At 44.6% G+C, this 15,402-nt stretch overlaps 1 protein-coding gene across 1 annotated transcript in view; it reads right to left on the minus strand.

Annotated features, from left to right (window-relative positions):
• Nucleotides 1-283: 283 nt before the first annotated feature.
• Nucleotides 284-15,402, minus strand: part of LOC143767244 (uncharacterized) — a 44,128-nt gene continuing 29,009 nt past the window's right edge. The window contains exon 7 of the mRNA XM_077255440.1: nt 284-1,969. Within this exon, the coding sequence (XP_077111555.1) occupies nt 462-1,969 (1,508 nt within the window). The 3' untranslated portion in view covers nt 284-461. The remainder of the gene's footprint in view (nt 1,970-15,402) is intronic.

Below are 15,402 nucleotides of genomic sequence, written 5' to 3' on the forward strand. Positions count from 1 at the left end.
AGGTCTTTTTCCTTCCCTCTTTCCCCTACCCCTTTTTTTGTTCAGAGATGTTATGGAATAGTCACTACATATTTCTTGCCCCCTGACTGAAGGGTGTTATACTATTTGACCAATAATACTTTAATGTTCTCTGCAAATATACCTATATCGAAAATGCGACCGATAAGTCTATTGAAGTATATACTTTATTTTTTTGTTTCTATCTTTACTGTAGTACACTGAGGAAGGTCGGAGGGACCGAAACATCTGTTGTACATACACTACTTACTCTGGACTGCATTAAAAAAATTTCTACGCATCATTTAATTGAGTGCCAAGTTTATTTACAAATTGATGCTTTATGTAATGAAGTCTATGTATCGCTTTTTTCTGTTCTTCCTCTTCTAGACTTTCATTTTCTGTTTATTTTTACATAATGCTGTTACAAAATCAATAACACTTTGAATTTGAAAAGAAACTGGCTACCTTCCTGTGTGTGTTTTTAAATGTGCAACAAGATTTGCTTTCTGATTAAAACATTTCCCACATTCTGAACATGAAAATGACTTTGCCCCTGTGTGTATTTTCTGATGTCTAACAAGTACTGATTTTATTCTAAAACATTTCCCACATTCTGAACATGAAAAAGGCTTCTCTCCTGTGTGAATTCTCTGATGTGTTAGAAGTTTGGATTTCTCACTATAATGTATCCCACATTCTGAACATGAAAACGGTTTCTCCCCTGTGTGAATTTTCTGATGATTAAAAAGTACAGATTTTTTACTATAACATTTTCCACATTCTGAACATGAAAATGGCTTCTCACCGGTGTGATTTTTCAGATGTGCAACAAGATTTGTTTTCTGAATAAAACATTTCCCACATTCTGAACATGAAAATGGCTTCTCACCTGTGTGATTCTTCAGATGTGCAACAAGATTTGTTTTCTGATTAAAACATTTCCCACATTCTGAACATGAAAATGTCTTCTCACCTGTGTGATTTTTCAGATGTGCAACAAGATTTGTTTTCTGATTAAAACATTTCCCACATTCTGAACATGAAAATGGCTTCTCCCCTGTGTGAATTCTGTGATGTGTTACAAGTCTTGATTTTGTTGCAAAACAGTTTCCACATTCTGAACATGAAAATGGCTTATCCCCTGTGTGAATTCTCTGATGTATAACAAGGTGTTGTTTCATTGTAAAACATTTACCACATGCTGAACATGAAAATGGTTTCTCCCCTGTGTGAATTCTCTGATGTATAACAAGGTGTTGTTTCATTGTAAAACATTTCCCACATGCTGAACATGAAAATGGTTTCTCCCCTGTGTGAATTCTCTGATGATTAAAAAGTACAGATTTTTTGCTATAGCATTTTTCACATTCTGAACATGAAAATGGCTTTTCCCCTGTGTGATTCTTCAAATGTGCAACAAGATTTGTTTTCTGATTATAATGTTTCCCACATTCTGAACATGAAAATGGCTTCTCACCTGTGTGATTTTTCAGATGTGCAAAAAGATTTGTTTTCTGATTAAAACATTTCCCACATTCTGAACATGAAAATGGTTTCTCCCCTGTGTGAATTCTCTGATGTCTAACGAGGTGTTGTTTCATTGTAAAACATTTCCCACATGATGAACATGAAAATGGTTTCTCCCCTGTGTGACTTTTTTGATGTCTTACAAGCATTGATTTGTGTGTAAAACATTTTCCACATTCCAAATATGAATATGGTTTCTCTCTTATGTCATCAATTTCATGTTCAGCAGCCTTTCTGTGACTTTTGTTTTGCATATTTGTCTTTAACGGAGCAGAGAAAAGGACCTGATGAAAAGTATTAGATGACAGTTTTTTTCTGATAAAGTCTTGAGGTGTATCTGATATATTGACACGTTCTTCATAAGTATCGGGTGTCATACCAAGATTATCTGCTGAAAAATCTGACAGTATCAGATGTCTCTCTGTGCTCCTGGTACAGTCACCTGGTAAGAATACAAATTATTTTATTATTTGTCAGTAACATTGCAATCATATTACTATTTATAATCATATATTTTATAGCATTTTCAAGCAAACTGTAATACAATTAAATCGACAGACTAAGACATTCTCTGACAGGTACAAGCACCCTAATACAGAGCAGAGCACATTGGAGTAGACTGGTCATGTATACAAGTCATGGCTTTTGATAAAAAGTAGTTTTGTATATATATTTATTAATGTAACTAAACAATGGATTCAAGAAAGGATAACAAGTCCTACATATTCTTATACATGTCATACAAGCCAACAGAAACATTGTCTGAATATGGGAGCACTGGGAAATCTGAAAAAGTGTTTGCAGCAGTGTCCTCTGCAAACATAGTTCTCCATCCTTGGTTCTTTTGTAGATTGCTTAGCCTTAAGGCCCCGTCTCACATAACGACGCTTAAGCGATCCCGACAACGATACGACCTGTCCGGGATCGTTGCTGCATCGCTGTGAGGTCGCTGGTGAGATGTCAAACAGTGCGATCTTCACAACGACGCAGCAGCGATGCGGCGACCTGTAGCGACCTGTACAACGATGTCGTTGGTCGTTGTGACCCTGTCACATGGCTGCTATTATAACGATACAGACCTCGATGAGGGATGTCTTGTGTGACGTTGTAGTCACACAGGCGTGCCTTTGCGTTGTCTGTACCGCCCCCATTCAGTTACGATTGGTGGTCGCTACTGCGTTCTGATTGGTCGGCGGCCTTGCCATATGAGGCGACACGATAGCTCTTCCGTCGTTTGTTCCTGAGCGCGTGGTGGATTGCAGATCGTTGTAGAGTTCTCCGGCCTGCACTCTTCCGTCCTTTGTTCCTGAGCGCGTGGTGGATTGCAGATCGTTGTAGAGTTCTCCGGCCTGCACTCTTCCGTCCTTTGTTCCTGAGCGCGTGGTGGATTGCAGATCGTTGTAGAGTTCTCCGGCCTGCGACTTCTATTCGTTTGTATTCTTCAACGGTTCTTCGGATATCGATTATTTGTGCACGGTAAGTATCTTTGGGGTCTCAAATGCGTTTCCATTTCCTTTCCATTCCCTATGGTACACTGGGTACCTATTAATCTGCTATCTTTGTTCTGGAAGGAGGGAGGGAGGCCTTTGTTGGTATGTGTGTACATATACTTTTCCACATGGAGCCATTTTAGGTAGTCTTGTGGGCACAGAGTGACCGCAGACAGGGTTACAAGGCCTTATTTTTTAAATAATAGATTTGGCTCTATGCCGGTTCCATTTGCATGGCAGGGGTACACAGGCAGCATTGGTGTGGTCAGTGGAGGACTATTGGAAGGAGGGACTGCAGACTGGCAGATATTATTAGCAGTCCAGGCACATTGTTCTCTATTTTACATTCACAGTAGTGTGGCTCATACATAACTCTTAAAAATGTTGTTAAAAATTTTCCATATATGCTCACTGTATGCTATTCTTTCTTTCAGATGTCTTTCAATACCGAGGAGTTTGTACGGGAACTAATTGATATGTATCGATCCCTGCCCTGCCTTTGGCAGATTAAATCCGCTGACTACAGCAACCGAAATAAGAAGAGGGAGGCATTTGCACAACTGGTTGCTCTATTTAAGCAGCATGACCCCAGCGAGAAGGTGGATGAGAGTGTTGTCCGCAAAAAAATCCAGTGTCTACGCACAGTTTATAAAAAGGAGCTCAACAAGGTGGTGAAGTCCAAGAAGTCTGGTGCCGCCACAGACGAGGTTTATGTGCCATCATTATGGTACTTTGACTTGCTTGGCTTCACCCGTGACCAGGAGCTCCCGCGCAGAATGGCATCTTCAATGCGGCAGACCACGGATGTAGACCCTGTGATCCCAACTGACACCCCTGTTGGAGATGTAAGTACCTTCTTTGCTTGCTTCCATGTAAAAAGCTTTTAAACTGTGTCTCTCATGCCATAGTAGAGTAGAAAATAGTAACCAAGTTTTTCCCTCTTTTATTATGCTGCATTTTCTCCAAGTTATCCCTTCCACTTCAGATAAGTACAATCCTTTACTTTTTGGCCCCACTCAGTGCTCATACCGTTGAATGAAAAATCCTATCCTGTACTACTAGTTCCTCCCCTTAATTCTTAATTTTCTGTTCCTGCAGCAAGATCGGCATGATGATCTATCCACCCCGTCCAGTGACGACCTGCTGGGAGATGAACCGAGCCGGGCGGAGGCTACTGAGGGGTCTAGTGAAGACCCTGCACCCTCAACCCCCAACTCAGCTTATGTACCACGGCGGATTAACAATGGTTGTCGAAGACAGGACACCGTGTCGCCATCAACAGAGTTGGTCACTTTGGCAACACAAATGTTAAGCCAGCAGAGCAACAGGACTGTGGACACCTTTGCCAACTTTGCCGCTGATCGGCTAGGGAAGCTGCAAGCCACACAAAGGGTCCATGCCGAGAGGGTGATTTTTGAAACTTTGAGCAAAGCGGCAGCAGGACAGCTGGATGAAAGGTCAAGTGTGCACAGTTTGATGGACCGTGAGCCTTGTTCATGGCAGCCAATGAATGAAACGCCTGAGGCAATGCGTGGCACACCAGCACACCATCAATTTAGATCTCATCCAAACATGCCGCTTGCCCCTCCACCACAATATCCCCGGTTTACCCATTCTTTCCTTGGGCAATTAGCATCTCCGTCCAGCCAAGGATTTTCGAATGGTGAAAACCATTATGAAGAACTTTAGTTCCATTTAATATTTCGGGTTATAAGTATAATTGTTGTATAGTTAAGTTTTTTTCTATTAGAGAGTTAAATTAAAATGTTAATTTATGTTAATAATTGTTATAAATAAAATTGTTTTGATGATTCAAACTTGTAGCCTGCTTTACTGAATTCAGCATATAGTTATTTGCAGGTCTAGTAGGCGGGGTAATGGGCTGCGTGCATGTATACAGTTGCATATATATTATGAGTGTGAGTGATGAAACATGTTTGTTGTTTTTAACAAAGCGTACACATCAGGGGATATAAACTGTAATTTTTTTTTATAAACAATATAAAGATAACAACAACCTAATAAACGTAAATAGTAAAAAACCCTAAACAAAAAAAAAATTAATGGCTGCCGCTCTGCTGTTGTGCAGCCACAAAACGAGCCAGCATCACTCCGTGCTGTTTGACTGTCGCCATCATCCTCCTGTGTGATGCCTGGAGGTCCTCTAATGTTGGGATTTCTATGGAGTGAATGGTAAAACTTAGTTTGTACTTGCATCTAAAGGCCCCGTCTCACATAGCGATTTACCAACGATCACGACCAGCGATACGACCTGGCCGTGATCGTTGGTAAGCCGTTGTGTGGTCGCTGGGGAGCTGTCACACAGACAGCTCTCCAGCGACCAACGATCAAGGAAACGACTTCGGCATCGTTGAAACTGTCTTCAACGATGACGAAGTCCCCCTGCAGCACCCGGGTAACCAGGGTAAACATCGGGTTACTAAGCGCAGGGCCGCGCTTAGTAACCCGATGTTTACCCTGGTTACCAAAAAAAACAAACAGTACATACTCGCGTTTCGGTGTCCGTCAGGTCCCTTGCCGTCTGCTTCCTGCTCTGACAGTGCCGCCGTACAGTGAGAGCAGAGCGCAGCGGTGACGTCACTGCTGTGCTGTGCTCTCACTGTACGGCCGGCAGTCAGTCAGAGCAGGAAGCAGACGGCAAGGGACCTGACGGACATCAGATGGTGAGTATGTACTGTTTGTTTTTTTTTACATTTACGCTGGTAACCAGGGTAAACATCGGGTTACTAAGCGCGGCCCTGCGCTTAGTTACCCGATGTTTACCCTGGTTACAAGCGAACACATTGCTGGATCGGTGTCACACACACCGATTCAGCGATGTCAGCGGGACCTCAACGACCAAAAAAAGGTCCAGGCCATTCCGACACGACCAGCGATCTCACAGCAGGGGCCTGGTCGCTGCTACGTGTCACACATAGCGAAATCGCTACTGAGGTCACTGTTGCGTCACAAAACTTGTGACTCAGCAGCGATCTCGCTAGCGACCTCGCTATGTGAGACGGGGCCTTTAACTATCATGTACGTGTTTGTTATTTAACACTTACGGTTTCCGGGTAAATCGGGTGATGAAGAACTAAGGGACCACCCGGATCCTCTGGCATCACCGCCTAGGGAAAGATACAACACTTTATAGTACATGACAATCCTATCCTTTACGAGCTGTATGGACCTTTTTTTTAAGTGCAAGAATTACCGGGGGACAAGGCTTCACCCATGTCACGGAGTGATGCTGGTGACCCTGTTGTTGACGAGCCTGTCGTTGACTCCTGCTGGGGCTCTGGGTCAGCTGGGGCTGGAGAAAAAATAAATTATAACATTATTACATACCTGAGGTGCTGCACTGTAATTACTGTTGTAACAAATGTGCCGCCATATACTGGGCCGTATTTTGGGTCATATGATCAGAGGCCTCATTGTATGCAGGACTGTGCAGTGCCGGGTGTGCACGAGAAACACAGAGCGTAGCCGGGTGTGTCCGAGGCGTGTGGAGCCTAACCGGGTGTGTACGAGGCGTGCCGAGCCGAGCCGGGTGTGTACGTACGGGGCGTGCGGAGCCGAGCATTATGTGCTGCCAATATACAAGATGGAGCACTGTGAGGTGTATACGTATATGTGTGTATACATGCCCCTCATTTTACAGCCGGGCGTGTACAAGGCGTGCCGAGCCGAGCCGGGTGTGTACGTACGGGGCGTGCGGAGCCGAGCATTATGTGCTGCCAATATACAAGATGGAGCACTGTGGGGTGTATACGTATATGTGTGTATACATGCCCCTCATTTTACAACGGTGTGTCTGACGTTGGGTGCACGCCACCCAAAAACTGTTGGATCTGCCATGAATGTGCTGACAGTCTGTGCATACTCATCAACTGGGGAGGCAGCACAAAAATTGCCAAGGGCAGCAGAAACACTCAAAACGGTCGTGGCCATATACTATGCTAACCTATCTTAACAACACTCACCACGATGTGGAAGGCTCTGTGACCGGATGCTGGCTAGGCGTTCACTGGACCTGTGCTGCAGATCCGCCAGCTTCTTCCGGATCTGGGTACTGGAGCGCTGCACTCCAAATCTCTGTGCTAGGCCCCAACTGATCCTCCGCAGCACAGCCTGCTTATGGAGGACGGGATGTTCTTGGTGATTATGACACGCATAATCACGGGCATCTACCTCAGCTATTAGGTAACACACTTCTGCGTCACCCCAAGGTGTTGCACGTCGCCTGGCCGCCATTTTGCCGCCACTAGGTAAAAGCAAGGCCGCAGCACTGTCATTTAACACGCCCACAAAGCATCAGCGCCGTAAACCACGCCCACGACGCATCAACGTCACTGCGGTTATTAGAGGACGCTACTGCGGCCTGTATTGTAATCTCCAGGTCACACCGACGACGCTACTGCGTTCTAATTGTAACGCATAAGCAATATAGCGTCTCCGGTTGCACTGGAAGACTGGAGTGTTGGTGGTTTCATGTCTGGATATGTATGAATGTTTAGATAGGTATTTATATTTGTATGTCTGTGAGCAGCGTCGGACTGGGGTGTCTGGGGCCCACCAGAGGAATGGACTCTAGGGGCCCACCCTACAGCTATATGCAAATATCTGTCATTATAGTGGAGCATCGGCTGTAAACTGGGATGTATAATTACGGTAGTTTACATTAATGTGGTTCTTGGTAAAACAAGTTATCACTGATCCATGGGCTCCACAGGATAGGTGGTCGCTTAGATCCGACCATTAGAAACTGGGGAAGTTTTATCCCTGACAGGACACTTTTATCACTATTTTAAAATGCAGCGGCAGGTGGGATTTCTGCCCCAGTGTGTCTCCAGCATTCTGCCCCAGTGTGTCTCCAGCATTCTGCCCCAGTGTGTCTCCAGCATTCTGCCCCAGTGTGTCTCCAGCATTCTGCCCCAGTGTGTCTCCAGCATTCTGCCCCAGTGTGTGTCCAGCAATCTGCCCCAGTGTGTCTCCAGCAATCTGCCCCCAGTGTGTCTCCAGCATTCTGCCCCAGTGTGTCTCCAGCAATCTGCCCCCAGTGTGTCTCCAGCATTCTGCCCCAGTGTGTGTCCAGCATTCTGCCCCAGTGTGTCCAGCAATCTGCCCCAGTGTGTGTCCAGCAATCTGCCCCCAGTGTGTCTCCAGCATTCTGCCCCAGTGTGTCTCCAGCATTCTGCCCCAGTGTCTCCAGCATTCTGCCCCAGTGTGTCTCCAGCATTCTGCCCCAGTGTGTCCAGCAATCTGCCCCAGTGTGTGTCCAGCAATCTGCCCCCAGTGTGTCTCCAGCATTCTGCCTCAGTGTGTCTCCAGCATTCTGCCCCAGTGTGTCTCCAGCAATCGGCCCCCAGTGGGTGTCCAGCATTCTGCCCCCCCCCCCCAGTGTCCCCCACTGCTCCGGGGGCCCCCCGGCCGCCACCCTCCTTGAAGACGATACTCACCCTGCTGCCTGCTCCAGCGATGGTCTCGGCGTCTGCTCTGCACTGCATCTTCTTCCTGCTTGTGCTTGTGCGGTCATGTGATACTGATTAAGGTCATGAATATGCGCATATTCATGGCCTTAATGAAGCGGTACCACGTGACCGCAAAAGCAGGAAGAAGATGCAGTGCAGAGCAGACGCCGAGACCATCGCTGGAGCAGGGTGAGTATCGTCTTCAAGGAGGGTGGGTGGGGGGCGGCCAGGGGGCCCCCCGGAGCAGTGGGGGCCCCTGGAGCAGTGGGGGCCCTGCCAGCAGGTGTCAGTGCCTGGGCCCACCGGAGGATCCTCCGGTTCTCCGGTGGGCCAGTCCGAGCCTGTCTGTGAGTATGTATGTGTATATGTAGGTATATGTGTAGATTTCAAAGTTGATGTATATGGATGTATATGTATACATAGGAATACACATATGTATATACGGGCCCTTACTGCAGAAAGAATGAGAAACAAAGCTTTTGCAAAGTAAAACACACAGTTTATTAGACAAATCAGTACAATAAGTAAAACAGTGTATAAATGTCAGTAGTAGCCCACTATAAGTTCTGATGCTGCCAAGTAACAGCACCAGGACCGTTAAAATATTGGCTGTAGTTGTCTCGGCAGGTCTTCGCATCGTGGGTGTTTCTGCCAGGTCCCAATGGTTGACGGCCTGCAATTGCGGGATTGTCTGCGCGCCATTCACCTAGCTGCACTTCCCCATTTACTAGGCCCACAGAGTCCACGAAGCCAGGTGGACTGTACGCCAAAGCATCGCGACGGCGAAGGAAGTTGTGAAGCACACAACAAGCCAAAACAACGGAGTCTATCGATTCAAGCTTCATGTTAATAGGCGTGTGGAAAACTCTGAAGCGATTAGCCATGATACCGAAGGCATTTTCTACAACCCGACGTGCCCTTGACAAGCGGTAATTGAAAATTCTTCTTTCCTCTGTTAGACTTTTTTGGGGGAACGGTTTGATAAGATTGGGATGAAGCGGGAAGGCCTCATCACCGACAAAAACAAAATTAAGGTTGCCTCTAGTCTCAGAGTTGGGGGGCAAGTGAAGGTCACAGTTGTTCAAACGCTCTCCAAAGAGTGTGTGCTCTAAAACACCACCATCGGAAACCCTTCCGTTCATGCCAACATCTACATTTATAAATTCGTAATTCGCGTTAACAAGGGCCATCAGGATTATGCTGAAATAGCCCTTATAATTATAGAAATAGGATCCGCTGTTAGGTGGTTGAGTGATCCGGACATGTTTCCCGTCCAAAGCCCCACCACAGTTAGGGAACTGCCAAAGCTCCTCAAAATCGGAGGCAATCTTTTTCCATTCCTCCTCCGTATTGGGAAACTGCATGTAGCTACGTAGACTGTGGAAAATCGCATTACAGGTCTCTGGAATTAGAACGCTGAGCAGGGGCCTTGAAATGGCTGAAGAAAAATGCAAGTCTTGTAGCGAGCGCCCGGTGGCCAGGAATCGCAGCGTGACTGCCAATCTTTCATCTGCCGGGATGGCAGCACGCATCGCTGTATCCTTCCGTTTAATCAGTGGAGTAATGCTTTCCAGTAAATGTTTGAAGGATTCCTCAGACATCCGCAGATAGTTGCGGAAATCATGAGGATTGTTATCCTGAAGCTCTCTTACAAGTTGCATGTGGGACAAATCAGATCTCTTCTGCAGCCACTCTCTGGTCCACATGCGACGCTTTCGTTTGGAACGCCTCTCTAGCATCCGTGCCTCATCTTGACGCCGAGCTTCCTCAACCAGCAATGCAGCAAACACAACAGCACACTGCGCATTGTTCATGATGCTGCAAACTGAAACACATAAAATTATAAAAGATGAGAAAGTTATAAAAAAAAAAAAATATATAAATAAATAAAATAATAAAAAAATAAATGCACTCCATTCCGTTACCATGCATGGCAGAAAACATGCTGTATGGGTGTGCACGCAGAAGACACCCCAAAAATAGCAGCCTGTGTAAAAAGTATATGTACACAGATAGCAGCCAAGCCCTCACTCCCTCCCTCCAGAGCAATAATAGCAGGTAATTAGTAAGTGCCCTTTAAAAATTTAGGAAAAAATGAAAACGCATTTGAGACCCCAAAGATACTTACCGTGCACAAAGTATAGATATCCGAAGAACCGTTGAAGAATACAAACGAATAGAAGTCGCAGGCCGGAGAACTCTACAACGATCTGCAATCCACCACGCGCTCAGGAACAAAGGACAGAAGAGCTATCGTGTCATCTCATGGCAAGGCCGCAAACCAATCAGAACGCAGTAGCGACCACCAATCGGAACTGAATGGGCGCAGAAAAGGCACCGCAAATGCACGCCTATTGTCGGTGTGTGAGTCGTCAACGAGGTCGTTGGTAAGGTGTCAAACACTGCGATGTGTGCTACCCAGCGGGACCTCAACGACCAAAAAAAGGTCCAGGCCATTCCGACACGACCAGCGATCTCACAGCAGGGGCCTGGTCGCTGCTAGGTGTCACACATAGCGAGATCGCTACTGAGGTCGCTGTTGCGTCACAAAACTTGTGACTCAGCAGCGATCTCGCTAGCGATCTCGCTATGTGAGACGGGGCCTTTAGGCTGGCGTCACACCTAGCATAGGAAAATACGGTCTGTTTTTTACGGCCGAGATATGCAGAAAAGTTCCTGAACAGTGATCCGTATTCAACGCGAGGATGCAATTTTTTCTCAAAAATTTTTCTGTGTGTCATCCGTATGGCATCCGTACTGCGAGATTTTCTCACCGGTTTGCAAAATGGACATAGAATGGATCCATGGGCTCAAATATTCATGAAAACATATATACGTGTGTCAGTGAGACATATATATATATATATATATACATATATATATATATATATATATATATATATATATATATATATATATATATATATATATATATATATATATATACATACATACATACAGTGGGGCAAAAAAGTATTTAGTCAGTCAGCAATAGTGCAAGTTCCACCACTTAAAAAGATGAGAGGCGTCTGTAATTTACATCATAGGTAGACCTCAACTATGGGAGACAAACTGAGAAAAAAAAAATCCAGAAAATCACATTGTCTGTTTTTTTATCATTTTATTTGCATTTTATGGTGGAAAATAAGTATTTGGTCAGAAACAAAATTTCATCTCAATACTTTGTAATATATCCTTTGTTGGCAATGACAGAGGTCAAACGTTTTCTGTAAGTCTGCACAAGGTTGCCACACACTGTTGTTGGTATGTTGGCCCATTCCTCCATGCAGATCTCCTCTAGAGCAGTGATGTTTTTGGCTTTTCGCTTGGCAACACGGACTTTCAACTCCCTACAAAGGTTTTCTATAGGGTTGAGATCTGGAGACTGGCTAGGCCACTCCAGGACCTTGAAATGCTTCTTACGAAGCCACTCCTTCGTTGCCCTGGCGGTGTGCTTTGGATCATTGTCATGTTGAAAGACCCAGCCACGTTTCATCTTCAATGCCCTTGCTGATGGAAGGAGGTTTGCACTCAAAATCTCACGATACATGGCCCCAATCATTCTTTCATGTACCCGGATCAGTCGTCCTGGCCCCTTTGCAGAGAAACAGCCCCAAAGCATGATGTTTCCACCACCATGCTTTACAGTAGGTATGGTGTTTGATGGATGCAACTCAGTATTCTTTTTCCTCCAAACACGACAAGTTGTGTTTCTACCAAACAGTTCCAGTTTGGTTTCATCAGACCATAGGACATTCTCCCAAAACTCCTCAGGATCATCCAAATGCTCTCTAGCAAACTTCAGACGGGCCCGGACATGTACTGGCTTAAGCAGTGAGACACGTCTGGCACTGCAGGATCTGAGTCCATGGTGGCGTAGTGTGTTACTTATGGTAGGCCTTGTTACATTGGTCCCAGCTCTCTGCAGTTCATTCACTAGGTCCCCCCGCGTGGTTCTGGGATTTTTGCTCACCGTTCTTGTGATCATTCTGACCACACGGGGTGGGATTTTGCGTGGAGCCCCAGATCGAGGGAGATTATCAGTGGTCTTGAATGTCTTCCATTTTCTAATTATTGCTCCCACTGTTGATTTCTTCACTCCAAGCTGGTTGGCTATTGCAGATTCAGTCTTCCCAGCCTGGTGCAGGGCTACAATTTTGTTTCTGGTGTCCTTTGACAGCTCTTTGGTCTTCACCATAGTGGAGTTTGGAGTCAGACTGTTTGAGGGTGTGCACAGGTGTCTTTTTATACTGATAGCAAGTTTAAACAGGTGCCATTACTACAGGTAATGAGTGGAGGAAAGAGGAGACTCTTAAAGAAGAAGTTACAGGTCTGTGAGAGCCAGAAATCTTGATTGTTTGTTTCTGACCAAATACTTATTTTCCACCATAAAATGCAAATAAAATGATAAAAAAACAGACAATGTGATTTTCTGTTTTTTTTTTTCTCAGTTTGTCTCCCATAGTTGAGGTCTACCTATAATGTAAATTACAGACGCCTCTCATCTTTTTAAGTGGTGGAACTTGCACTATTGCTGACTGACTAAATACTTTTTTGCCCCACTGTATATATACTAGACTGTGGCCCGATTCTAATGCATCGGGTATTCTAGAATATGCATGTCCCCGTAGTATATGGACAATGATGATTCCAGAATTCGCAGCAGACTGTGCCCGTCGCTGATTGGTCAAGGCAACCTTTATGACATCATCGTCGCCATGGCAACCATTATGACATCTACGTCGATACTGTGCCCGTCGCTGATTGGTCGAGGCCTGGCGGCCTCGACCTATCAGAGACGGGCACAGCATGGCGACGATGATGTCATAATGGAAATCCCGAGTCTCTGATCAGAGACGCGGGATTTCCAGGACAGACAGACAGACAGAAAAACCCTTAGACATATATATACATACACACATACATACACAGTTATATAAAAAAGTTTGGGCACCCCTATTAATCTTAAGCTTAATGTTTTATAAAAATTGTTTTTTTTGCAACAGCTATTTCAGTTTCATATATCTAATAACTGTTGTTGTTAATGTTACTGCCTTGAAATGAGGTCTATTGTACTAACAGAAAATGTGCAATCTGCATTCAAACAAAATTTGACAGGTGCATAAGTATGGGCACCTCACCAGAAAAGTGACATTAATATTTAGTAGATCCTCCTTTTGCAAAAATAACAGCCTCTAGTCGCTTCCTGTAGCTTTTAATGAGTTCCTGGATCCTGGATGAAGGTATTTTTGACCATTCCTCTTTACAAAACAATTCCAGTTCAGTTAAGTTTGATGTTCGCCGAGCATGGACAGCCCTCTTCAAATGATCCCACAGATGCTCAATGATATTCAGGTCTGGGGACTGGGATGGCCAATCCAGAACAGTGTAATTGTTCCTCTGCATGAATGCCTGAGTAGATTTGGAGCGGTGTTTTGGATCATTGTCTTGCAGAAAGATCCATCCCCTGCGTAACTTCAACTTTGTCACTGATTCATGAACATTATTGTCGAGAATCTGCTGATACTGAGAGGAATCCATGCATCCCTCAACTTTAACAAGATTCCCGGTGCCGGCACTGGCCACACAGCCCCAAAGCATAATGGAACCTCCACCAAATATTACTGTGGGTAGCAAGTGTTTTTCTTGGAATGCTGTGGTTTTTTGCCGCCATGCATAACGCCTTTTTGTATGACCAAACAACTCAATCTTGGTTTCATCAGTCCACAGGACCTTCTTCCAAAAAGAAATTGGCTTCTCCAAATGTGCTTTTGCATACCTCAGCCGACTCTGTTTGTAGCGTGCTTGCAGAAACGGCTTCTTTCGCATCACTCTCCCATACAGCTTCTCCTTGTGCAAAGTGCGTTGTATAGTTGACCAATGCACAGTGACACCATCTGCAGCTAGTTCATGTTGCAGCTCTCTGGAGGTGGTCTGAGGATTGTCCTTGACTGATCTCACCATTCTTCTTCTCTGCCTTTCTAATGTTTTTCTTGGCTTGCCACCTCTGCCCTTAACAAGAACTGTATCTGTGTTCTTCCATTTCCTTACTATGTTCCTCACAGTGGAAATTGACAGGTTAAATCTCTGAGACAGCTTTTTGTATCCTTCCCCTGAACAACTGTGTTAAATAATCTTTGTTTTCAGATCATTTGACAGTTGTTTTGAGGAGCCCATGATGCCACTCTTCAGAGGAGATTCAAACGGGAGAACAACTTGCAAGTGGCCACTTTAAGTAGCTTTTCTCATGATTGCATACACTTGGCTATGAAGTTCAAAGCTCAATGAGGTTACAAAACCAAAAAATGGTGCTTTAGTAAGTCAGTAAAAAGTAGGTAGCAGTATTTAAAACAAGAAAATGATAAGGGTGCCCATACTTATGCACCTGTCAAATTTTGTTTGAATGCAGATTGCACATTTTCTGTTAGTACAATAAAACTCATTTCAAGGGAGAAACATTACTGTGTCCAACAGTTATTAGATATATGAAACTGAAATCGCTGTTTCAAAAAAAACCAACAATTTTTATAAAACATTAAGCTTAAGATTAATAGGGGTGCCCAAACTTTTTCATATAACTATATATTTATTTATTTAATACAGAGCTAGATGGCTTTTGCTATCTCCTTATCAAACCCGACAGGATATGAGACATGGTTTACATACAGTAAACCATTTCATATCCCTTATATTTTTACATATTCCTCACTAATAATGTTAGTAGTGTGTTTGTGCAAAATTTGGGAGCTCTAGGTGTTAAAATAAAGGGTTAAATCACGGAAAAAACTGGCGTGGGCTCCCACGCAATTTTCAGAGTGGGAAAGCCAGTGACTGAGGGCAGATATTAATAGCCTAGCGAGGGACCATGGTTATTGCCCCCCCTGGCTAAAAACATCTGCCCCCAGTCACCCCAG

This window comes from Ranitomeya variabilis, chromosome 4 (genome assembly GCF_051348905.1).
Source record: "Ranitomeya variabilis isolate aRanVar5 chromosome 4, aRanVar5.hap1, whole genome shotgun sequence".
Taxonomy (NCBI): Eukaryota; Metazoa; Chordata; class Amphibia; order Anura; family Dendrobatidae; genus Ranitomeya; species Ranitomeya variabilis.